This window comes from Hemicordylus capensis, chromosome 1 (assembly GCF_027244095.1).
Source record: "Hemicordylus capensis ecotype Gifberg chromosome 1, rHemCap1.1.pri, whole genome shotgun sequence".
NCBI classification, from domain to species: domain Eukaryota; kingdom Metazoa; phylum Chordata; class Lepidosauria; order Squamata; family Cordylidae; genus Hemicordylus; species Hemicordylus capensis.
Genome location: NC_069657.1, coordinates 312,811,268 through 312,837,269, shown reverse-complemented (window position 1 = coordinate 312,837,269; position 26,002 = coordinate 312,811,268). Strand labels below are relative to the sequence as shown.

At 45.0% G+C, this 26,002-nt stretch overlaps 2 protein-coding genes across 10 annotated transcripts in view; one reads left to right on the top strand and one right to left on the bottom strand.

Annotated features, from left to right (window-relative positions):
* Positions 1 to 6,915, bottom strand: part of RWDD2A (RWD domain containing 2A) — an 11,342-nt gene extending 4,427 nt beyond the window's left edge. Inside the window, exons 1-2 of one of the 6 annotated variants that reach the window (XM_053287128.1) lie at positions 6,789 to 6,915; positions 701 to 925 (exon numbers count right to left, since the gene is read on the bottom strand). In XM_053287128.1, coding sequence (XP_053143103.1) covers positions 701 to 901 — 201 coding nt within the window. In that variant the 5' untranslated portion in view covers positions 902 to 925; positions 6,789 to 6,915. Of the gene's footprint in view, positions 1 to 700; positions 926 to 1,633; positions 2,509 to 6,085; positions 6,470 to 6,788 lie in introns of those variants that run through there. The other 5 variants (XM_053287126.1, XM_053287129.1, XM_053287125.1 and 2 more) reach the window with 5 other exon arrangements.
* Positions 2,633 to 26,002, top strand: PGM3 (phosphoglucomutase 3). Of its 4 annotated transcripts, none has more exons than XM_053287120.1 (13): positions 2,633 to 2,764; positions 8,265 to 8,470; positions 10,782 to 10,966; positions 11,289 to 11,356; positions 11,573 to 11,706; positions 14,178 to 14,373; positions 15,797 to 15,954; positions 21,405 to 21,488; positions 22,387 to 22,485; positions 23,376 to 23,492; positions 23,892 to 24,014; positions 24,642 to 24,815; positions 25,760 to 26,002. In XM_053287120.1, exons 2-13 carry the CDS (start codon positions 8,267 to 8,269, stop codon positions 25,847 to 25,849), a joined length of 1,632 nt encoding a protein of 543 aa, XP_053143095.1. In that variant the 5' UTR covers positions 2,633 to 2,764; positions 8,265 to 8,266; the 3' UTR covers positions 25,850 to 26,002. The 4 variants fall into 4 exon arrangements, with proteins under 4 accessions (XP_053143095.1, XP_053143097.1, XP_053143096.1 ...); XM_053287122.1 differs by lacking the exon at positions 2,633 to 2,764 and adding an exon at positions 6,600 to 6,734; XM_053287121.1 differs by lacking the exon at positions 2,633 to 2,764 and adding an exon at positions 6,809 to 7,035.

The window sequence follows — 26,002 nt, the reverse complement described above, 5'->3', positions numbered from 1 at the left end:
TGAGAACTGCCAGGATCAGGCCTTATCTTGGCAGGCCAGCGCCGCCTAGTCTGGCTTTTCAGCCTGGATATTAGCCAAGGTTAAGGGGGCAAGCACTCCCTTCTCCCCAGCTACCTGCTTCCAGCCCAGCCACAAACAGAGATGGACGCCTAGAGTGCCCGTCTCTTGGGGGAGTCCTACAATGCAGCACGCATGTCACTTGTGACACAGTGCGCGTAAATTGTGGGATTAACGGAGGCCGGGACAATGCGTCCTGGCCTCAGATCAAGCCACCCTGCTCCGTGCTGCACAGAGCACGGCTGAACGTGTGGGAGCATGGAGTGCATTCCCACCAGACTGACAAAGGTTGTCTGGGGGGGAAGGCAAGGTTTGGGAGGACTTCCCCCCACCCAACTGCCCGGTAGGTCATGTGACTGGCCCCACAGTATATATCGGCTAAAGCTGATCTCTTTTTGAAGGCTGGCATGCTTACAGATGTTTAGGCTCAAACTTTAGTGTTACTAGTATTCACTAGAACAGGGATTCTCAACGTGTGGGTCCCCAGATGTAATTGGACTTCAACTCCCATAATTCCCAGCCAAAGACCACTGGGGCTGGGGATTATGGGAGTTGAAGTCCAATAACATCTGGGGACCCACACGTTGAGAAACCCTGCACTAGAAGAAAAGAAAACATCCCAACCCAAAACAGATGCTCTCACCTTTGGGGAATCAATAGTCACAGCAACTGAATATTCAATTTTGTGTGGAAGATCTTCGCTTGTATTGTTTAGATACTTCCGAACATCACAGAGGATGTTTTCATCTTGAAGAGTTATTTCTCCTTTATTGGGAAACATGGAAAAAAGCATTTCTAATTCTGCCACTTGAAGCTCGATACCTTCTTTTATTGGGTCTGACATCGTTACAGATGTGAAACCGACCACCTGAATACAGGAGAAATCAAAACAATAAGGTAATCCTTGTGGCCAATCATTCCAAAAGATACTACAGAGCACATTGATAAAGTTGTCTGACTGCACAGAATGAAATAATTTTGATCAAATGAAACACCCCTTTAACTCCCCCCCACCCCGTGAATAACAATTAAGCTTATAACTCTCAAATAGAGTTATGTTTCGGGCCTAAGAGATTGAAAGAGCCTAAGATATTCAAAGAGATTGTTTTTGGAAGTAAAATCAATGCCATGCACAAATGTGTCTGATTTCAACATTGCAGATACATGAAAAACACCAGCAAGATAAACACGTGGAAGTAACTGATGGCCTAGGCTGCTACAATTCATCCATGCCTTCCTCGAATTTTTTTGATGGAAAAATATTTTAAATTTTTTTTGATATTTAAAAACCAGTTCCCACCATGAACATCCTATCCATGTCAAGCATCCTGGGAATTCTGCTTGCATAGAGAATGTAACACCATTGTACTTGAGAGGTGTTTTCCTGCTTTCTCCTCCCCCACAATGGATTGCCCTTGCCTCACAGCTAGTGGTTGCTTGTGCCCAGCAACTACTGCCTTCTACAAGGGCAGGGTGAATCCTGACCACTGAGCCCTACTGCTTTGCCTCCAAAATCCACAAAAGGAGCTAATGCCTGAAAGGCTATGGCTAAAAGTCAATGCCCAAGAGTACTGACCTTTGGGCTGATACTCAGGGAAGACCACAAGTAGGACAATCTTGAGGGGAAGGCAGACAAGATGAGTTTCTTCTTAAGATAAGCCATCAGATATCACCTAGGAGACCACCTGGAACAGTCCTTCCTGCACCTCCTCAGACACTACTCAAGTGCCTTAAGGGGGAGGCAGAAGTCCAGAGAACCCCAGTCCAGGAAGCTTATGCCATGAACTCCAATGATCGCCTATGACCTGAGAAATATTTGCTATTTTATTGCTTTGTCTTTTGCTTAATTTGTATTTGAATTTTAAATACCTTGAATCCTAGGCAGAAAAGAACTATATCATGATCGGGTTGTCACTCTCATCCTAAAGACTTGCTTTCAAGCAAGGTTGTAATCCTTCACACACATCCATTGAAAGAAGCCCAACAGCATGTTTACGAAAGCAGCGTCATGCATTGCTGCCAGCATGTTCACAACTATGAATTTGTATTATGTACTACGAATATGAATAAGAATGTCGAGGAATAGCTGGGTCAATCTGTTACAGAACGTAAGTTTTATGTTATGTCACCTTAAGAACTAGTAGATTGTGGCAGTGGCATAAGAAGCTCTGAAAGGGCCTCTATGCAAGAATTGAACATGGGCCCATCAGGTAATTCCCCCATAGGGATCAATGGAAAACTCAAAAAAATTAATAACTCTGACAATTATCAGCACTCTCTCCAAACTAGAACCTCCAGGATAGGACTGGTATAAAACACATATATGCTTGTAGTGTAGGTAGGTGTGCACCAGCTGCATCTCTCCCCAGTGCTGTGGGATGACACTTTGCCTCCACCTCTGCAGGTGGCTATTATGACATCATCTGTGGTTTCTCTATTATGATGCACTCATGGTCTCCTTGGCGATGGCTAAAGATCAGGCTCAGTGGTATGGCGGCTGCAGGAGAAGAAGCCTCATCTCACAGGGGTAGTTTGATTCTCCTCCTCCTATCCCAAGAATAAATGGTTAATCGAAGCTGGATGGTTAATCGAAGCTGGATCATCATGGTAAAGCAGCTGTGCTCTTTTAAAATGTAAAAATGAGTGGTCAGGCTGCCAGATAAGAAGGATCTTACAGGAATGTGTAATGGGCAATCCAGAAGCTAAGGCAAGTATTTCAGCATCTCTAGATGCCAATTTCTTTTGCTTCCTTTCTTTGTTTTGCTCTGGAAATAACCTTTGCCAAGGCTTAATTCTAGAGATAGTAGGGGGGAAAGATATTACGATGTCTGGAGAAGTATCTTCACCCTGGAAATAGACAAACTTGAAGAGGAAACTACAGACAAATGGACAATAAGTCAACCTTCGTTTTGGCGAAGCATCTGGAAAAGCTAAAAAACAACAAAGTTTCTGCCACGTTTAGGGAAATAAAATCCTAACAAAAATCCTGTCACAAGCAAAGGAATGATGCAAGGTAAGGAACATAACTTGTTGCACTGTTTTGGAAAAAGGGAAGTGAAAAACTTCAGATAGTAACATAACCACACGGAAGTAGGTGCTTTGTTGCTAAAGAAAGCATCTATTTGGTTTCTTACCTACAAAATGAGAGGCAAAACCAAAACAATGTCCCTTATTAGTAGGAAATGGCTTGGCTTGAAATGCATGCTTTTCAATCAGTTTAAGAAATCAACCTCACAAAAAATCCAAAGATACACATCAGGAAAGAGGAAAGGTAAAAGATCACAAGTGTGGTCACCACCAATATGGAGGTAAGTCCTTAAGAGGCAAGTCCTTTCTTGCCAAAGAAAATGGCTACTTGGTTTCTTTTCCGGCCCACTGGCCTTTTCAATCCATTCACAGAAGAAATCTGTCATGGTTAAATATTAATCTGTTCATTTTGATTGCTGTTTTGAAGACTGAAAGGTAATTTTCTAGGGTTTTTTTTTACAATCATCTGCAATCTATCTGTTCTCTCAAGAGAAAAAGATACTTCTCCAAAGTAAGTAATGTCTTGCATGGGTACAGATCTGTGGGGAGAACTGGATGGGGTGTGTGTGTGCAAACTTTATTTGCAGGAAACTGCTTGGCTTGAAAAGCATAAAGCAATTCATGGCTTCCCAAAAGCTTAAGAAAGCAACAAACTTCTAAAAATAAATCCTGGTGTGAGGTAAGGAACATCAAAATTGTTGGGTGTGCTTCAGGACATGTGAACCGTTACCAACATGCAAAGAGACCCACAGGAAGTCAGTCCTTTATTGCTGATGGAAGAGGCTGCTGGGTTGCATTCCTAGCCCATTGGCCTTTTCTGACCAATCACTAAAAACATCTATCATGCTTAAACACTGAGCTGATCATTTGGTTTACTATTCTGCAAACTGAAAAAAGAGTTTTCAAGGAACTGCAATCTATTCATTCTCTCAAGAGAGAGAGAGATACTTCTACAAATAAATGAAGAGGACACCTTTGTCTTGCAAATACACAGACTTGACTTCCAAGGAGAGGGGGGTGGATGGGGGTGAATTCTTTTTATTTATTATTATTTATTAGATTTATATACCGCCCATCCAAAATGGCTCAGGGTGATTTACAACAGAATAAAAACAATTAAAATGAGTTAACAATTAAAATCAAAACTATAAAAACAGAATAAAACCTATTAAACATTCAAACAGCTAAAAACCCTGGAAAACCAGGGCAAACATTTAAAAGAATTTAAAACAGTTTTCAGCAGTTTAAAAACCCTGGAAGGCCCGGCCAAACAGATAGGTTTTAAGGGCTCTCCTGAAAGACAGTAATGAACTCAAATTACGGATTTCTGCCGTAATTTTTTTCTCCATTTTTGGAGGAATGGCTTGAAAGGGGTAAAGCAATTCATGGTTTCCCACAAGCTCAAGAAAGCAACAAACTCATCACAAAAAGTCTTGACACAAGGTAACCAATACCCAAATTGTTGCTTTGTTTCAGGAAGAAGGAAATGTGAAACATTACTAACATGGAAAAAGACCCTTAAGAAAAGGGTTGCCAGCATGGTGTAGTGGTTAGAGTGCTGGACCAGGACGGGGGAGACCCAAGTTCAAATCCCCATTCAGCCATAAAACTAGCTGGGTGACTCTGGGCCAGTCACTTCTCTCTCAGCCTAACCTACTTCACAGGGTTGTTGTGAAAGAGAAACTCAAGCATGTAGTACACTGCTCTGGGCTCTTTGGAGGAAGAGCACGATATTAATGTAATAATAATAATAATAATATTCTGGCTTTCCCAATCTCGGTGCCTAATTTGCATATTATATAAACATAATTTTTGAGCAGGATCGTGACTGCACACTTTGTTGCCGCAGTGCACTGGCGGAACAGGGATGGCGGCGAGAACTCCTCCCACCTCCCCAACTAGGTGAAGTTGACAGGCACACAGGCTGCTGCTCAGGGTGGGCAGTGAATGCAAGTCCTGCCCCTAGGTGGCCCCTCCCCCGATTTTGGCCAACACAATGTTGCCTGCCCAAGACCAGGTGTAGTAACACTTTATCTTACTTGACACCACCTCCTTTCCTATGCATCTGAACATGCTCAAAAGCATTGGAGCACGCTCAGAATGGTCAAATGAAGCTCCTTTCTGTCTTCTGCTCACAGCCCCTATCAAATTCTCATTCCTTCTTAAAATATCAAAGAAAGGAAATCCAAGTTCTGCAGAAAGGCATCAGATATTGTATGTTATTTTGCATCAAAATAACTCTGAAACATTAAAGAAGAAGAAGAAGAAAAGGAATGACTGCAATAGAGTATTCCAAACGACAAATCTGAAGGGCTGTGAAATTCCCCGAGAGCTGGCAGGAAGAGAGCATGCTCAGTATCTCCAGTTGAAGCCACTGCCCTTACCCTGAAAAGAAAATCTTTTTTTTAAAACGGTAGTTAAAAGAGAAGGAGAAATGCCTGTTTATTTTTATGCAACTTGTTATTCAAGGGTACGAGTGTCTGATAGATTTCAAAGTATGGGCAACGGAGTGGCTACAGTCAGGGAGACTGAGCATAAGCAAACTCAGAAGAACTGATAGGGGTAGGGAATAACGGCACTCTAGTTATTCGCTCTAGGAGGAAGCAGAAAACCTGACGAGGTAGGAGATGATACTCCAGCGCAGGGATTCTCAAGGCTGGGTCTCCAGATATTATTGGACTTCAACTCCCATGATCCCCAGCGGCCTTTGCTTGGGGATTAAGTCCAATAATAAAGGAGGCGTTGCCAAGCAAGAGAAACTGCTACTACGCCTGCCTACTCTTACCTTTCCAGTTTTAAAATATTCCGCTTTTCCTCCAAGGAGCCCAGAGCGGTATACTACATACTTGAGTTTCTCTTTCACAACAACCCTGTGAAGTAGGTTAGGCTGAAAGAGAAGTGACTGGCCCAGAGTCATCCAGCTAATTTCATGGCTGAATGGGAATTTGAACTCGGGTCTCCCCATCCTAGTCCAGGCACTACCTCACGCTGGCTCTCTTACCTTAGTGAGGACGACCCCCGTTTCTTTCTTCCCCACACGTGCGCACACGTGAGAGCCCCGCCACTCCCGTCCTCTTACGCCGGTACGCCCTCCTCCGACCCTTCTCCAATCTCCCCTGCCGCCCCCCTGCTGCACTCTTCCTCCCTGGAGCGGCTTCTGCTCCTGGGCGACTGAGCCGCACAATATGCCTGGCTCGCTCACTCACTCACTCTCGGAGTGGCGGAGCGGGTCTACCTTGTCCTAGGGAGCGCACACAGACAGCGCCCGTGCCGGTTACCAGGCGGGAGACCAGCAGCAGCTAAGATCCCTGCCGGAAACTCCTATACTGGCCGACTAGGTCGTGGTCGGGCGTACGAGAAACAAACGACCAAAGAAGGGCGGGGCCGCCCATGAGCTTCCAGCGCTTCTGAAGCCGTGGCTGCCCGCAGAGGCGCAGCCAAAGAGTTAAATACATTAAAGCCCCGCCGCGCCGACAGAAATTCGAGATCGTGGTTGAGGACTAGGCTCGAGGCCACATTTTCAGCTTGAAAAGCCGGCCTGCCAAGACGCCGCTTGCCCACCTCCCTCCTAAGCCCGGTTTGGGTGAATGAGGCTTTTCTCTTGTCAACCAGGCAGCGATGTGATCGTCATCATGAGCACCAAACTAAAAGTAGGTCACAATGTTGTGCTGCAAACAGAGACTGTCCATCCCGGCTCCACCCACCTTCCCCGGCTGAGACGTGCCAGCGGGTGGGTCAGCGAGCGAACATAGGCTATTCCAAAGCGACAGCGGGGAAGGCGGCTACAACAGCATGAATGGGCTCCGTGCATAGAACGCTGGAACACGCCCGTTCCATCTCCCAGGCCGATTGGCTCTGGGATTGGTGCGGCTGCGAACTGAAAGGGCGCGCGCGCGCGCGCGCACACACTAGCTTTGCAGAACCCGGAAGGGAGTGTGGAAGGCTTGTGAGGTGAGAAGTAGCCACGTCCGCTTCTTGAGCAGCTGGGCTGGACAAATAGGTGGGTCTCTCGGGGTGGTTTTTTTTTTTTTTTTAAATTTAATTTTATGCTCTACGGTAGCAAGCAGAATATGTTATGTTTTTAAGCCTCACTGAGTGTCACTGTGGACTGTGCTGGGGGGGGGATTCTCTTTTTCTCAGCTTTTAGTTAATAAAGTTGCTCTTATGAATTGTCTGTTTATAATATATTTCCCAGCAAGATTAACCTACTGAGGACTCTTTCCAGACTCAAATGACCCCTTTGCAAAGGCAGAGGCGGCACTCTGGATTACCGTTGTTTGCACAGTCCCGACTAGTGTGGCTGTACGGACTGCATGGCGTGTGTGGGAGGGTTGGAAAAGGGGTGTGTTGGGCAAAGTCACAGCTGCAGCACCTTGATCGGTGCCACTAGAACTCCCGTTTAAATGTCTATGTGAGTTTCTTAGTGCTTGGTTTTGTGGCTCTGTAACCACCTTGCCAATCAGAATAAGTTGTGCTGAATCTTCTTAAGTGAATACTGATTGCATGGAGAGTATAGCAATGTTCTTCCCAACATACATGTGCCTTGGAGACAAATCAATTGGAAATGGGAGTATTTCTGTCTCAGTAGAACATGTGACTGCTACAAAGTGAAGTAATAGATATACTGAGGGTACTCCTGGAGTACAGATAGACACAAGGAAGAGAGTAAAAATAAAAGTGTGAATTGAGAGTCCATTCCATGATATTCTGGACTGGTCTAAGGGCTTATTTACATAGTTCAGTGTGGTTATTGCTGGGTAAATAATTTGACTTCCAAATTGCTTATCTATCTATACATATATTTATCTTAGGCGTACCTGTCGCTAATCCCATGTGTGGTAGCTCTTGTGAGAGTTCCGAGAGTTCCGGAGCAAGCTTCTGGCAGGGGAAGAGGAAAGCGGTGGTGCCGGAGGCGAGGCGGGAAACGAAATAGTGGTGTGTGTGTGTGTGTAGAAAATGACAGTGGTGGCAGCATTTGGGAGGAGAAAACGGCGCAGGGGGAGAAAATGGCATCAGCGGACAGGGGAAACTAGAGGCGCAGATGCTCTGCACTCAGCCCAGCTAATTTTTCTCTAATTCAGTAATAGGTTCAGATGTAAATGAGGCCCAGTCTCTCTCCCCTTTTTGGTAGCATTATGTCTAATGCTAATAAGTGTGTTACTTTATTTTTCCTCTTTCAGAAATGGATGCTGATGTGATAACAAACTTCATAAAACTGCATTCCCACCTTCCAAAGACTTTCCTTCGATATGGAACAGCTGGATTCCGTTCCAAAGCAGAGCACATCTACCACACAATATTTCGTGTAGGTTTGGTGGCAGTGTTGAGGTCCAAGCAGACTAAATCCACAATTGGAGTTATGATTACAGCCTCCCACAATCCTGAAGTAAGAGATTAAATATTTCAAATAAGAGGGAAGGGGTTGAGTTACAAATTAATAGGGGCAAATGTGTCTATTTGTAGAGCTCTGGAACCCATTGGGTTGTCTGTGTCCTATCTTCTGCTGTAAATCAAGGTAGTTTGTACTCTTTGGATTTTTCCGTCAGTGCCTTCAAAACAGGAGACCACATAACCTTTCTAGGCAGCCTGTTCTGTTGCAGAACTGACCTTATTTTTAGGGTGCAAGCCAGAGAAGTGTAGGTTCCATTGAAATAGTGAGATTTAATGTTCATGCAGAAGAGTTTTCCTAACGTTTAGCCTAAATCTTGTTTTTTTACAAGCACCCATACTTACAAACAAAGCTCTATAACATATTAAATTAATGAAGTCCCCAAATTAATTAAACTGCATTAAACGCCAACCCGCACATATAAACAAGCAGAGCAGGAGCATAACAAGGCTGGAGTGGGCCCAAAGACAAAATTTTAAAATGGGCCCCTAGCTGATAACACACACACAAGGAGGGAGGCAGAGAGTGAGGGTCGAGAGACAGAGAGAGAGATGCTAGCCAGGTTGAAGGAAGAAATACGAAGGAAGGATCATAATGAAGGCAGCTCTGCGGGTGTTGGAGAGTCATGTGACTTGCCTCTGGGGGGCCCCTCGAGGCGTGGGGGCCCCTCGAGGCGTGGGGGCCCCTCGAGGCGTGGGGGCCCCTCGAGGCGTGGGGGGCCCCCAGGCAGCCGCCTCCCCTTGCCTAATGGTAGTTATGCCCCGAAGCAGTGGTGTATCTAGGGGAAATAGCACCTAGGGCAAGCACTGAAATGTCCAAACATCTGACACTCAACTTTCAGATAACTTTACCATAATATCAGCTGAAAAATAAAAGTCAAGCTCGTTAATCTTTTAATATTTCAAAAGCTACTTAGCAGTGGACATAACCAGACCAAAAAATGCTGGAAAACTACAAATTTCAGTATGCTGGGCCTTATGAAATACCCAAATACTATGTGGAGGTGTACTTGGAAAACTAAACAGAAGTGCCTGTCTAATTTGACCTTTCCCAAATACTCTGAAAATAATTAAAGGATATGCAGAGTAAACTGTGTCACTGCTAGGAATATATTCTTGTATTTCAGAAAGACAGTTTAAAATGAGAGAAAGAGAGCAAGAAACTCCCAGTGGGCCTTAATACTAAGGATTTCACACTGATTCAAAGACAAACTCACCATTAATAGCCATATTATTAAGACGTCACTTTTAACTCACTTATCACAAGAAGCAAAGTAAGAGCAAATGAATACAATCCTAGCTCATAAGCTTCAGCTCAGTATTCACAAGCCCTGATTCTCCGTACATAGTGCCAAACTGAATATGTGTACAGTGACTTATATTAATTTTATTTTATTTTTTAACCTGTAGCCCCTTTGAGGGGGGGGCTTCCTAAAGGCTGGGGGGCGGTCTGCAAAGGTTCCCTCTTCCCCTGCTGGCCTCTAGGGCCTCACAGGGACCATTTGAGCATGTATGGTGGCCATTTTATATATATATATGACCACTGAAAACAAAATGGCCACTGCACATGCTCAAATGGCCTCTGCAAATCCTGGCCGGGCCTCACAGAGGCCATTTGAGCATGCGCGGTGGCCATTTTGTTTTTGGTGGCCATTTTAAAAAAAACACCTAATTTTAATAAATGGCACCTCCTTTCAAGTGGCACCCGGGGCACATGCCCTACCTGCCCTATCCTAGATACGCCCGCGCAAACAAGGCATCCCTCTTTGGAGTGAAATGCATTTTGAGTTACAAATGGATATTGCATATAGCTCTTGTTTGTAACTCATTCCAAACAGGCTTTTGGAATACAACCCGTTTGCAAGTTGGGAACTTCCTGTATTTTAAACATCCTTTTTAATCACACCCCTTTTTAAATTTGTAATGTTTGATTACAAACATTAGCCAGCGTGGTGTAGTGGTTAGAGTGCTGGACTAGGACCAGGGAGACCCGAGGTCAAATCCCCATTCAGCCATGATACTTGCTGGGTGACTAGGCTGGTCACTTCTCTCTCAGCCTAACCTATTTCCCAGGGTTGTTGTGAGGAGAAACTTTAGTACACCGCTCTGGGCTCCTTGGAGGAAGAACGGGATATAAAATATAAAAAAAATATAAATATAAAATATATCTTTGGGCTACGTGTGCTTTACTTCTTCAGCCTTCCCCACCTGTACTTTTTCTCCCCCTCCCCCATGTTTCTCAGAAACCTGTTATTTATACAAACCCACACACCAAAAGCCCTTACTGCCATATCTTCTCTTATCTCAAGGAAGACAATGGTGTGAAGCTGATTGATCCTTTGGGTGAAATGTTGGCACCTGCTTGGGAAGAACATGCCACACGCTTGGCCCTTGCTGAAGAGGACGAATTGCAGAGTGTGGTCTCTGACATCTGCCAGAAGGAAGTAGTGAACCTTCAACATGATGCCTTCATTGTTATTGGCAGAGACACCAGGTAGCTATAAACCTGATGTTCATCTTGAGGGAGAATAGGTAACTGATACATTTAATAATGACTATACATATCAAAAGGGCTTCTTGACAAGGCTCCCATTTACTTTATATGTGAAGTGTTAGATTTCCTTAGTTCATGTAGAATCTAGCTGCCTAGTACATTTCTGATTGCATGGCTTCTGTCATTCACTTCTTCATTGGGCTTACTTCAGCAGGCTAAAGATTGTGGCCTCTGTGATACATTCTATGTGGATTAATGTGTTTAATTGGAAAAGGCTTGTTTTTTCAACAAATGTAACCTTATATCTTCTCTTTGCTTCCAGACCTAGCAGTGAGAAGCTTGCCAAGTCATTAATCGACTGTGTGACTGTTCTTGGAGGTCAATACTATGGTATGTCCGTCACTTTTCTTTTCATAATAGTGGCATGTAAAGGGATAAGCTAAAAAAAAACACCCCAAAACACTGCTTCAGTTAAAGTATATTTTTATTTCTCTCTCCCTCTCTGTGCACATCCTTTTCTACACCTTTAGCTGGGCATATGTATTAATGGTCTGAAATACACCTGAACAGCATTGATCTTTAACTACTGTGATCTTATTTCACTAGACTATGGCTTGGTAACAACACCACAGCTGCATTACATGACCTGCTGTCGAAATACTCATGAGAACTATGGGGTTGCAACAGTGGAAGGCTACTATCAAAAGCTGTCCAAAGCCTTTGTGGAGCTTACAAAGCAGGTGGAAAAAATTCTTTCATCACTGTTGGAAATGTCTTGACTTTCTTGCCTAAGTATACTTCTTTAAAAGTCTCTGTGAGATATGCTCCCTTAAGGAAGCTTTCCTTTCTTCCATTGAGCTCGTCAGGAGAGGTGCTACTCCATGTACCAACTATGGGAAGCTACAGCAGAACAGGCAAGGAGCAGGGCTGCTGGAAAAGTAACTTTCATTCAGTTGGAACTTCCTTTTAAAAGAAGTTTGCTGTTGGCCAGCCTTAGGAACATAAGAAGCTGCCATATACTGAGTCAGACCACTGGTCCATCTAGCTCAGTATTGTCTCCATAGACTGGCAGCGGCTTCTCCAAAGTTACAGGCAGGAGTCTCTATCAGCCATGTCTTGGGGATGCGAGGGAGGGAACTTGGAACCTTCTGCATGCAGATGCTCTTCTCAGAGCAACCCCATCCCCTAAGGGGAATATTTTACAGTGCTCACAAGTGTGTCCCATTCAAATGCAAACCAGGTGGGACCCTGCTTAACAAAAGGGACAGTTCATTCTTGCTACCACAAGACCAGCTCTCCTCCTTGTTTGCCTTGAGGAGATGAGCTCAATTTTTTTTTTTTTTTTAGCAAGTGTAGGAATTAAAGGTGATCTGCATTTGCACAGCCTGCAGATGTGATCTGCAGATGTGATCTGTGGGTAGTAATTGTGGTCCTGCATGGAGGAATGAAATATGATTTGTTGCATTTTGATGCGTTAGCATTATAGAATAGGAAGCTGCCTTGAGCTTATAGCAATAGCAATAGCAATAGCACTTACATTTATATACCGCTCTATAGCCGGAGCTCTCTAAGCGGTTTACAATGATTTAGCATATTGCCCCCAACATTCTGGGTACTCATTTTACCGACCTCGGAAGGATGGAAGGCTGAGTCAACCTTGAGCCCCTGGTCAGGATCGAACTTGTAACCTTCTGGTTACAGGGCGGCAGTTTTTTTTTACCACTGCGCCACCAGGGGCTCTGAAGAAGGGCGGAATGGAAGCCCTGTGGGAATCAGTGCGACTATATATATGGTTAGGAATTTGCATCAGCATTGACAACTGAATTGGTTCATTAATTGGTTTAGTATATCTCTTTTTGTCAATTGGATGAAAATAGGGCAGCACAAAATAACCCAACAGAGGCAGGCAGAATGGCATTTGAGGCCAAGCAATGTGGTGTTAAAGTTTACAGGCTTAACTCTTCCTATAAAAATACAAACTAACTATGGTGTCATACACAGGGTGGGATCATGGGCTGTAGAGGGGAGATTTAACTCTCTACCCAGTTGCTGTCTTGATCTGGATTGTACCATGTGGCAACTGCTATTTGACAAGGGGGGGGAGGAAAACCTCCCATTTCCCTGTCAATATAAGCATTCTGGATCAGGATTGTGGTGGGTGGGAGGGATGGTAGGGTGGTTAAAGTTCCCTCTACTTCCTGCCATGTTCCCAATTTGTCTACTATTTTCCGAGGAAAGTTTAGGCCCATCGGTGCTAATGGACTTAGTGTGACCTGCAGTCTGGGTCTCATGAAAATGAAGGTCACCGACTTGTATTGACTTGTAGACTTCCTCGAGCAAACAAATCTTAACACTCTTGTTCCAATGGCTGAGACAGGGCTGCAGAACGGTGGCGCTCCAGCTATTGTTGGACTACCACTCCCACCATTCCCAGTCATAGCAACCAGTTGTTTGGGAGGATGGGAGTTGCAGTCCTATAGGTAAAAACACATTGGGCATTTTGTAAACCTTAATAAGTTTCCATTATTTTCCTCACAGAAGGGAACAGATGATAGGGATGGCACCATACTGATGGAGACAGGACAGAAAGATGGACGGTGTGGGAACAACGTATTGCTGAGACAAGTCCTGGCATGTGTTGAGGTGGAAGCCTCTTCCTCAGGAAAAAATATACATGAATCAAAATGGAGGGCTTCTCTCCAACGTTTTATTCATGTATATTTTCATGTATAGAGGCTTCCTCCTTGAAACGCATTGGGATTTATCTCATCAATAAATTACTAGCTGGGCTGGGCGCAGAGCATCTGTGCCTCTAGTTTGACACAGCCGTTTTCTCTCCCCACCCTTGTGGGCCCACCTCCTTCTCTGGCCCACTGCTGCACTTCCTCCCGGCAGCCGGCCTGCCAGCTACCCGCCCGGCCGCCATTATTGTTTCCTTCCCTGTCGCTATCCTGGCAGCTGCTTGTGAACTTTCGCCTGAGGTGCCATGCATGGGATTAGCAACGGGTACGTTTAGGAGAATTAAATATATAGATAGGTTTTCGACATCTCTCTTTCTGTCCTCACACACCAGTTTGAGATGTGTGTGTTTTGGCTCTTTGAGACTTGGGTGTTCTGGTTGTCAGAACACTCTCAGCATTGCTTGTGGGTAACTGGGTTAGAGCTTAGAAACAGCTTTTTAAGACCCACACTTTTGATTTCTTACCTGCAGGCTACCAGCCAAAGGGATGGTCATATGTGTCTGAAGATAGACTGTGCGAATGGTATTGGAGCTCTGAAACTCAAGGAAATGAAACGCTATTTTCCAGCATGCCTTGTAATGCACATAGACAAAGATGGAACCAAAGGGAGACTCAATCACCTATGTGGTGCTGATTTTGTAAAAGTTCATCAGAAGCCTCCTGTTGGTATGCAGTTAGACGTTTCTAACTTCTTAAAATGCATCTCCTTTCTTAAAAACAACTCTGTCCGAATGACAGATGGGAGAAAATAGGATTTAGAGGCAAACCCAAAAGGCTGTGGCATTAACACTAGAAGGGCCACTCTTCCCCCCCACCCCCACACCTTCTAATGTATTACATCTCAAAAGTCAACTCTAGGTTAACTCCAGTTGCCCTTGAACTTGGGAGAGATGGGTTATTAGCATGATTGGATGGTGACCCAGATTTCACTGGTTGGATGCCTCTCCCAGATGGAGCTCATCTTGTCTTGCTTGGAAAACATAAGCTCATTTCCTTCAGAAGAAGCAGAAACTGCTGAGAGTGAATAGCTCAGAAAATGAGGCTGGTTAGACAGAGTTTCATGTGGCAAAATTGTATTCAATAAGTCTTCTCCCCTTTTCTTTTTCTCTAAAAGTGATGGGAAGCTCGTCACTGCAGAATCATTAATAATGATTATTAATCATTAATAATGGTGGAGTCTCTGCAAGCTTTGTAAAAGCAAGGATGTGGTTTGGGGATGCACAGAATGAATATGCTCACCCTACTCTTCAATTGGCAGGGCACTGTAAGGCAGGTTTTTTTTTCCTGTTTTCAACATGAACTTTTTGCCTGCTTCTCTTAAACAGTGTCTGGCAGTTCATGAAGCAGGCAAAATGTTGAAGTTGAAGAAAATTGAAGAAACTGACAGAGATGCTGGATTCCTTGGAGTTGAGCAGATTGCAGTCCATTTGTAACAAAAATTAAATTTCAAAAAACCATTAAAAAAACATTTAAATAACATTTAAAAGTAAACTATTTCATTTGGACTAATTGTCTGAATAAACTATAGTTCTAAATGCAATATGCCAAACATGGTCAATGTTATGAACAAAGCAGGTTATACATAATAAATGCTCCTAAAGAGACAATGTGACTTTAGATATGTAAAGGGTGCTTTAAAAAAAGTACTGCATATATTTCAATTTCCCCCCAAATGTCTGCTTCCCTCCCCAAAATCCAGAAAACCCCCAGTTTTTTCGTTACTTCAAAATTTCAAGAATTTTTACATCTCTAGTCCTTTTGCCTGGAATGGGGGCAGTGCACATCAAGATTTGTATCCATTAATGACAATTTCATGCTGCATACCTGAAGTTTCCTTTCCGCAGTAATTCTTCCTCTGTTTTATGCAGCTCATGGTCCCAGGCCTATATACTTCGTTTTCTGTTCCTTGAGAAACATGTCTTAAGCATGGGGAACTTGGTACCTAGTGTAGCAAGGAAGACTAACAAAATAGACAAAGAATTTCTAGCATTATCTGCTATCCCGTGGGTTGGTCTTGTATGTAGAGCACAGAACCTCTAGACTGTAATAGAAACATTCGTTCTGAATAATTTTCTCATCCCACTTCAAGGGCTGGAAATGAAGCCTAATGAAAGATGCTGCTCGTTTGATGGTGATGCCGACCGAATTGTGTACTATTATAATGATGCTGCTGGCCGTTTTCATCTTCTGGATGGAGACAAAATAGCAATTCTGATCGGCAGTTTCCTGAAAGAACTTCTGGTCAGGGTAAGTGGATTCCCCATGATTATGGGTATTGTTTTGGCTTGCTGTATGGTTAAAGAATAGATCATGCTGATATGAGCAAATACTCGGGTATGCTTGGCTCACTGATACACGAAAGGAGAAATACAAATGAAATGCTATCGAGAACCACCTATTGAAATCTCCCAGTGTTTGGGGAGAAAATAAACACTACTACTGTTGCAGGTTAATAGTGTGAATGAATAAATAATAAAACTCCTTTAACCATCCCACATAGGACTTGGTTTCCAGACCCTTCGCCATCTTTGTTGTCCTCCTCAGTACCTGTTCCTGTTTATCAGCATCCTTGAAATACAGGCCCCAGAATTAGCTAGTGCAGAATAGAGTGGAAAAACAGGTTGCTTACCTGTAACTGATGATCTGGTAGAGATCCGTCGATATCCATAAGAATGGGTTCTGCGCCTGCGCAGGAGTCACGCGGTAGCCATGCCTGAGCTTGTCGAAGCGCCGAAGCCACGCCCTCACGCTGAGCGTTCTATATAAGGCGTGTCTTTGGCGCGAAGTCCCTCAGTTCTTGGACGACCGCCGTGGAGGACGACCATCCAGAAGACGAAGGTGAGTTCATCCAAGGTAAGTGCTCAATAAAGGACGTTGCAAAGGGCTGCACACCGCAATGCACATAAAGGTAGTCCTACTGCAGAGGGGAGGTCGGGAGGGTCTTATGGATATCGACGGATCTCTACCAGATCATCAGTTACAGGTAAGCAACCTGTTTATCTGGATCGAGATCCGTCGATACCCATAAGAATGGGTGTCTAGCGAGCTCCAAAAAAGGAGGAGGGGAGCAGTAGGAATCAAGGCAGCACCCTTTTTAAGATGCTTCACCCAAATGAAGCCTCTGCAGCAGAACGTACATCTATGGCATAGTGTTTGATAAACGGGGACTCAGAGGACCATGTAGCTGCTTTGCAGATGTCCGTGAAAGAAACCCCCGCTAGGTGTGCAGCTGAGGAAGCATGGGCCCTAATGGAGTGGGCCCGTATAGCTTCTGGAGGTGCTTTGTTTTGTAGCTTGTATGTGAACAATATCACCTGCACCAACCCTCTCGACAGTCGTTGTCTGGAGACTGGGGAGCCTTTGGAAGAGCCCTGGTACGACACGAAGAGACGTTTGGAGACTCTAAAGTCTTGTGTTCTGGACATATAGAACAGCAGAGCACGGCGCACATCCATAGTGTGCAAGGATCTCTCTAAGGAAGTGGAAGGAAGTCTGAAAAACGTAGGCAGGATGATATCCTGATTGAGGTGGAAGGAAGACACTACTTTAGGTAAAAAAGAAGGATCCAGACGCATTCGGACTTTGTCTGGATAAAAGATAGTATAAGGGGAGTCTACCCTGAGTGCTGTGAGTTCACTGACACGTCTAGCGGTAGTAATTGCTATCAGAAAAGCAGTCTTCCAGGAGACTAGTTTTAACGAACATATGGCCATGGGCTCGAAAGGAGGCTGAGTGAGGGATGAAAGAACCAGAGATAGGCTCCATGGTTCTACAGGAGGCTTAACTGGCGGGTACACATTCGAGAGACCTTTTAGAAAGGCCTTACTCAACGGATGGGAAAACAAAGTCTTTCCATCACTGCCCAGGTGTTGTGCGGAGAGGGCAGCCAGATGGACCTTAAGGGAGACATTTGCAAGACCTTGAGTTTTTAGTATCGTTAGGTAACGTAAGACTTCCTTGATCGAAGCCTGCTTGGGTAAAAACCCTCTTGACCTTGCATATATTTTAAAACGGTGCCATTTGCTCTGATAATTCTTACGAGTGGATGCCTTCCGTTGGTTGAGCAGAATTCGTTTTAGGAGAGTATCCGCCAGGCGGTCAGATGAAGAGTGAGTACGTCCGGGTGCAAGATCTGGCCGTCGTCTTGTGTCAGCAGATCTAGGCGCCGAGGTAAGTGGTGGTAACAGTTCTTGGACAGTCTGCGTAGCCACGGAAACCAAGGTTGTCTTGGCCACCACGGGGTAATCAAGATCCCGTTGGTCGGTTGAGACAGCAGACGTGCCACTACCCAGGGTATCAGTGGGAGTGGGGGAAACATGTACGGAGTCTCTTCGGACCAGTTCAGCTGAAAGGCATCCCCTAGAGAACGAGCATCGTGGCCCGCTCTCGAGCAGTAACGGGAACATTTTGTATTCGTGGAACAAGCAGAGATCTATGGAGGGAAACATCCATTGGTCGAAGAGCGGGGTCAAGACTTCTGAATGTAGTTCCCATTCGTGTTGGTGATCTTTCAAAAAGACCCGACTGAGGTTGTCCGCTAATACATTCTCCAGGCCTTTGATGTGTACTGCTGTAGGGGCAATCTGGTGTTGGATGCACCAGTGCCACAGCTGGACGCTGAGGGCACACAGGCTCCGAGACACCGTTCCGCCCTGACGGTTGATGTATGCTTGTGCAGTTGTGTTGTCGAGCTGGACTTGAACAATCTGGCCTTGTATGATTGGAAGAAAAGCTCGCAGAGCCAGAAAAACTGCTAGTAGCTCTAGGAAATTTATGTGTAGTAGGGCTTGTTGAGGAGACCACCTGCCTTGGATCTTGTGCCCGTTGTCTTGTGCCTGTCGAATACACCTTCCTGCCTAAAAGGTCTAGTTTTCTGCCCTCTTTATCTGGAGGAACTGTATGGCGTCTACCTGACTTGGAAGAAGTGGCGCAATCAATAACAAGAGAATTGGGCGCCGGGTGCTTCAACAAATATTCATTGTCCTTATCTTGTACTCGGTAGAGGCTCTCAAGTTTCTTGGAAGTTGGCGTGGAGGTGTGGAGTACCTCCCAAGCACATTTAGCAGCTCTAGTGATCACTGGTAACATAGGGAGTGCCACCGGAGCGGTAGATTGAGACTGAAGCATAAAGTTGTATACCGGATCGTCTGTTGTTGCCAAAGGAGAGCGAATGTCTAGCCCCAGGGAATCCGCCATCGCACGAATGTGCCTGTGGTAAGCTTTTAGCTCATCATTTGGAGATACATACGTGGGTGGAGCCACATCCACTGGAGGATCCACAATATTACTGTCCTCATCAGAATCCGACTCAAAATCGGACGAACAATAATGTTCAGAGGGGGAGCAAGGAGACGGTTCATTTACATTAGTTTGAGCAATGGTTTGTGTCTCTTCAGTGCTGACAGATGAGTGTGGCAGGGCATCTGTTTGAATGGAGGCAGATCTCGTGCTCATAGGAAAAGTCTGTGAAGCACGGTGAAATAGTTCTGGGCACTGCGTCTGGGTAGATACAGTAGACACAGAATGCAGTGGCAATCGTTGAGACCCGGTGTCATCAAACACATATGGTTCTCCAGGTGAAGCTGTACCCATGGGATCCTGGGGGTATTCACAGGTGTGCCATGTTAGCGGGGAGCGCCCTTGGCTGGCGGATTGAGGTCTGGAGGAGTGTGCTGTGGAGTCTGAAGGTTGAGATGGGCCTGCATCTGTTGGCAAGAAACCCTTAAAGGTAGAGGTTGTCCATCTACTCGACCTCGAGTCTAATAGCGAGAGCAGTGAGCGAGTCGCTGATGGTAGAATATCCTCGGCATCGACGTCTATGATCTCGAAAGCAGGAGGTGGGCAGCGTGGCGTCACCTGAGAAGTAAGGACCGGGGTGTGCAGTACAGTAGCAAGAAGACCGACCGACGGTGTAGATGGCGAAGCCGAGGCCAGCGGGGTCGGAGCTGGTGATAGAGCTCGAGCAATCGGCATCGAAATCGACGTCGAGGCAAGCACCGGTTGAACAGCAGGAGTCAATATCGAGGCAACTGTCGATGCTGAAGGAGCCGTCGACATCGAAGGATTTGTCGGCATCGACCGAGCTGTCGACATCGAGGGAGTAGGTAGCGCCGACTGATCAGTCGACATCGGTGGCGCTGTAGTGGTCGATGGAATCCCCGATGTCGATGGTAAAGCCGACGACTTCGATGATTGCGAAGATTGTACTCTTGGTGGAGATGGAGTACGAGGAAGCAGGTCTGGGGATCTTCGACGTTTTCTAGGTGGAGAACCATGCCGATCTGTGTTTCGACGCCCAGAAGGAGAGTCGGTACGCCCTCTTGAACGAAGATCCGGTCTCGACGGGGAAGACGAAGAAGATGTACACGGCGTCGATGTTGACTTTCCCGGTTTCGATGTCGAAGTCGACAACTTGGATACACGCGAAGGAGCTGGAGATTCCTTCGACTTAGAATGTTTCTTCGGCATCGAAGTAGGCTTCGAAGAATCAACTTTCTTCGATACTGAGGAAGACTTTCGGTGACGGCTCGACATTGATGGAGGTGCCGACTCCGCCCTCGGGGGTAATTTTGAAGACGAGGTCGATGTCGAGGGACGAGGAGTACCCAGAGTGGAGGGGCTCAGAACCTCGTCATAAATAGCGGCCCGAAGGCGTAGCGCTCGGTTTTTTCTCGTTTGCTTTGAGAAAGAGAGGCAAATCTTGCAGGAGACGACATTATGTTCCTCACCGAGGCATAATAAGCAAAGGTCATGAAGGTCCTTGGAGGGGAGTTTCGCCCTGCAGCCTTCACACCATTTAAAAGATCTTTTCTCCTCAGTCATATTCACGCTCGTAGTTGAGTCCGTTCCGAGGTCGAAGAGCCGGGATCGTCGTTAGTCAGTCCGCGTCGAGAACCAGGAAAAACCGAGAAGCCAGTCCGAGTCAAAATCCAAACAAAGGTCGCTTTCCAGTCTGTCGTCAAAACCAAAAATCAATCAGTAAAAGATGAACTTGTTCTTAATATAGAGAGGAACTTTTCCAACAGCTGAGGCGGCAGACGGAGGTCCAAATGCAAAGGTGGTCGGAAAAGAACTGAGGGACTTCGCGCCAAAGACACGCCTTATATAGAACGCTCAGCGTGGGGGCGTGGCTTCGGTGCTTCGACAAGCTCAGGCATGGCTACTGCGTGACTCCTGCGCAGGCGCAGAACCCATTCTTATGGGTATCGACGGATCTCGATCCAGATCTTCTTGTGATCTTGCTACTGTGCTACTGTTAATGCAGTCTCAGATTGCATTCGCGTTTTTAGCAGTTGCATTAGACTGCTGGCTTACATTCAACTTGGTGTCCACTAAGACACACAGGTCCCTTTCACATCTGCTGCTGCCAAGGCAGATCTTCCCCCATCATGGAGTTGTACATTTGATTTCTTTTGCCCAAGTGCAGGAAGACTTTGTTTCTGAACTTTACCTTGATTTTGGTCTAATATTAAAGCCTGTCCAGATCAGCTTGAATCTCGATTCTGTCTTCTAGTATTAGCTACCTTCCCCAGCTGTGTCACTTACAAATTTGATAAGCAATTCCCTCTACTGCTTCCTCTGCCATATATAAAATAATAGTGTGCATAAGCTTAAATGTATAAGCACACAGGTTTTTTAAATTTCCTGCAGTATGTTTTAAGATATCTGTGAATGTTTCTATTCCTTGACTTCCTTAGATGGGGCAGACCTTAACGATGGCAGTGGTACAAACAGCATATGCCAATGGGAGTTCCACTGGTTATTTGGAAGCAACCTTGAAGGTATTGTGCTAACCCTTGCATGTTGCCACCTCCCTTGTTTCCACGCTTTAAAAAATAACTTAAAATGGCTCATCCCAATCAAAAGGCTACTCAAGATACTGAAGAAATTGATCTTTAATTGGCAAAAATAAGCCTCTTGGTGTTAAAGGATTTGTATACAGTGTTGGTTGAAGAGGTGGGAAGAAAGAAACTACTGAACTTTTTCTACAGTGATAATATCCCAATAGAATTCAATTCAAATAATACTCACATGATGTCGCTCAAGCTGGTCTTTCTTTGGGCTGCTGTGCTGAGGCAGCAGACCTTTTGGTCCTGCATCATGTTTCTAGCTTGGGGACAGGCTGGGGGCTGGGGTCAGGGTGTGGAGTTGGCCTCCTAGTATTGGGACTTGACCAGCAGATGCAGATTTGACAACGCAAGAGTCTCTGTGTTCAGTGTCACCTGGGCCAGTCATTGGCCTAAGAGCACAGAGCTCTGCTGCTGCTCCCTAGCGATAAGGGCAAGTGTGTGTCAAAGTGGCAAAGAAAGGATGTCTCTGTGCCGTTGGCCAAGCACAAAGTTCCATGCAAACTGCTCATGCTGCAAAACCACATTTGTAGCCTCTGGCCCCCACATGTGTTCAGCTTGCTTGCTTATTTCACTAGTCGCAATAGAAAAATTATTTGGGTTTGGGGTGTGTAAGTGGGCAAATAACACCACTTAGTTCACTTTCTTAGCACCTTGGCATAGATCAAGCAGCAGGTTTTGTGTCCTGATAAGCTCCACCCTATCACCAGTTTGCTTCCCCACGCAGAATGGCAACATTTAATTGCATGTTTCATGTCAACTACTGGTTGTAGGTTCTAAGGCTAAAATGATAGGCCTGCTCTGGATGGCTTGTTTGGCTTTTCTGTTCCAGTTGCCTGTCTGCTGTGCCAAAACAGGAGTGAAGCACTTGCATCACAAGGCCAAGGAATTCGACATTGGCGTTTACTTTGAAGCAAACGGTCATGGCACTGTAAGTATTTGGGGCTCATACTCTTATCTCTTTCTGTCCTTCATTGTCGGCTCATCTATTAGGAAAGAGCACCCTTAATGTTTCCTGTTGTTTCTCCCTTCATTCCTTGCACTTCAAGAGGATGCTTTCCTGTATCAAGTCTATCCCAAGCGGCTTTATTTTGGTTGATAAGAGTTATTCTGGGATAATAACCTTAGAATTTATTTCTAATTTGTCTGCCAGTTTAAGAGGTGAGCTGGAGGCTGGATAAGACCTTTGGCGAGAACCATTGCGTTTGGGGATAAGGAAGTACATCAGCCTACTGGTTTTGAGGAACAGACAGTGGAAGACCGTTGGGTACCTCATGCGCCACTTGCAGAGGTATCTGGCTGGTTGCTCCTGAAAACAGAAGCTGGACTGCATGGCGCTTTGGTCTTATCAAGCAGGGAAGCTCTTGAATAGTTGGGACAGGACCTCCTCTTTATCGTGAGATGTGAAGAGAACATAATGGCTGACATATTGTAAGGGTACGTCAGTCCAGCAATGTGATGTGTACACACATTGCACAAGGGATGTACAAGAGAGTCCACTGGAAAGAATGGGCTTATTCTTATGTACTGTCATTCATGCAGTTTCTCTGTTTGTGCAGTCTGTGTGCATGCAGCATTAAGAGGCTGATGTACTCCTTTATGGTTATGTCAGCTACTATGCTTCCTTGCTGCTGTATGCACAGCTAACACAGTTTTGCAGTAAAGGTGGTTGGGACTTTTTAGACCAGCAGTATTGTGTTGACAGGCACAACGATGCAGTTGGAGGAGCCTCATCTTCCCTTGCAGCACCTTGTTAATTGGTGGTGGTGGTGACCATGTTTCACCTGTTCAGGTTATTTTATGTGCTGCTCTGTCTTCCAGGTATTGTTTAGTAAAGCTGCAGAAGAGAAAATAAGACACCAGGCAAAAGAAGAAAAAGACAACCGAAAAAGAGAAGCTGCAACGATGTTTGAAAATACTATTGACTTGATAAATCAAGTAAGAATGTAAATGTCAACTTTACTTTAGTCTGTCTGAAACATATGGCCAGTCACAAACCAGGAAGCTTTCAGCCTCCACGAGATTTGGTTGGAGAAGAGTATTAAAATATCTACTCTTAACTAAGCCATCTTCTCACTATTCAAAGCACTTGAGCTCCATTTCATTGATAGGTATTTTTGTAAAGGCAGTACTTAAAACATAAGTCTGCTGCATACTTAAATTAGTCTTACAGCAGCCTTTCTCTTCTTATTAACGAGCCAAGGAGAGAGAATTGGGAAGAACTCCTTAACTGGCAGTTCTTGAGTCCCTGCGTTTGAGAATCTAGATTAGCAGCTGATAACGAGGCTGCTTCTGCCGTACTGTTTTGCTTCCCTGACTTTCTTTTTTGTGGACTAGACAGTTGGTGATGCCATCTCAGACATGTTATTGATTGAAGCCATCTTGGCTTTGAAGAACTTCACGATACAACAGTGGGATGCCATGTACACGGATCTTCCTAACCGACAACTTAAAGTGAAGGTTAGTCTGGAGGTCAACGCTGGACAGAATTGTTGTAGGTTACAGCATCAGGTCTTCCCAGCAATCCACTAACTCATTTGCTTCCTTGTCAGTGTAACCACAGAAGTCCATGTTGTAGTACAGATGAGTTGTGCAACCACATACACTGCAGAACGTGTTGACCCAGCACAAACTGGAGCTGTGAGAAGTTCCTGATGTCTGGGCCACTCATTGCTTGAGTGCTCTGGTATTGGTGGTGGTTGCCACCACGTTTGCTTGTGTAGCTGTTAGAGCTTGATCTGGGAGGACTGTCACTTCTTTGGACAAGCAAGGATCGAGGAATAACTCAGTAGTTTGTGATCATCCACAAGATGCAGAGATGGACAAAAATGTGGATGATGTCTAAGAGCATGAGTGAAGTCCAGTGTATGCCAAAAATCATGAAATTTAAGTGGGAAATCCTGCAAGACTGACAGCATCCTTTTACTGAAGGCTCCCTAACATTAAGCCCGGCTCTGAATCTTAGTTATTTCTTGCTGACCAGCCCCACCTCTTGAAATACGACATCCCTCCATCCTGCTGTCTTTGCAAAATCTACAAGTCCAGTCAGAACTTAAAGAAAACCGACTGTATCACTTGAACTTGCAGGTTGCTGACAGACGAATAATTGAGACTACAGATGAAGAAAGGCGAGTAGTTACACCCCCAAAGCTGCAAGAGAGAATTGATGAGCTCACCAAGAACTATAAACTGGCTCGAGCTTTTGTTCGACCATCTGGAACAGAAGATGCAGTCAGAGTCTATGCTGAAGCAGACACACAGGTCAGAACTGTGCCCATATGTAACCTTAGTGCAGCCTGGTTAGAACAAACTAAGTGAAGGCAGTAGATACGTTAACTCCCTCTTCTCGTTCTGTTGTCTTGCAACTCTTTCTCGATTTCTATTTGTAGGGGTTCAGTAATTGGCAGCCTTTGGGCTCAATTCAGCCCCCTGAAGGCTACCATAAGCCCCTCCCCCCCACATTGCCAATCTAAACCTTCTCCTCCTCTTAGAAATACATGAAGGTAATTCTTTTGCTTGCACATTTTTCTTTCTATCCTGTCTCCCTTAAAGGTAGAAGCAGATGAGGGCAGTAGGAAGAGATCTTGTGTGTTTCTGCTTTCAACTCCACCCCTACCTTGCTTGAAAAATGTACAGAAGAGTGCTAAGAAACCTCTGCTCACTCCTTAGCTACTCAATTCTTGACTTCCTAAGCCATTTGTATGATGAGTGCAGAAGGAAAAATCTTTCCCTTCTTTTCTAAGACAGATATAGGCACCCACACAGCAGATGAAATGATCATAGATGTTTTTCAGTAGGAGTGTGTGTGCATCTGTCTATAAGTGCAACAAGTACATGTGTCCTGTTGCTGAATACCTCTGAGTAATGAGAAGCAGAAAGCATCTCTGGTGATCCTTGAGTGAGAGAGATTTCATTATCCTCTAGCTGTATGAGGCTAGTCTAATTATTGTGACCTGCTCTGTAGTCACCCAAAGGAACAAAATCTAAGTAAAATAAGGGACCAATCACTGTAAAGATACTTGGTTTCTGGGTATAGAGGACCTTCACACTGACTTTTCAGGATTATCTGTAATGCCTCAAAGTTGCCACATAATTCAATCTATGAATTTGTATGCAGAAGAAAGTCTCATTAACTTTAGTAGTGCTTACTTTCTAGTAACTGGACAGGATTCAAGCCTCAACCAACTCTCTGTTCTCATCTCCAGGAGAATGCTGATGAACTTGCACATGAAGTCAGCCTGGCTGTCTACCACTTAGCTGGAGGAGTTGGGGCAGAGCCAATGCCTGTAGCTTGACAGAAGCACTCTTCATAACCCAACCCTGTAGTCCGGCGGAAGCCAGTTCTTAAATCAACCCCTCTTGCTTTATTACTACTTTACTTTTGTCAAAGAATCATTACAAGGTGCAATTCAAATTACTTTTGATTATTAAACCTCTCCTTTAACAGG

Coding starts and splice junctions, on each gene's coding strand:
- PGM3 (XM_053287120.1), top strand. CDS start 8,267: ATGGATGCTGATGTGATAACAAACTTCATAAAACTGCATTCCCACCTT. Junction 14,374..15,796: donor TCATCAGAAGCCTCCTGTTG/GTATGCAGTTAG, acceptor TCCCACTTCAAG/GGCTGGAAATGAAGCCTAAT. Junction 24,015..24,641: donor ACCGACAACTTAAAGTGAAG/GTTAGTCTGGAG, acceptor TTGAACTTGCAG/GTTGCTGACAGACGAATAAT.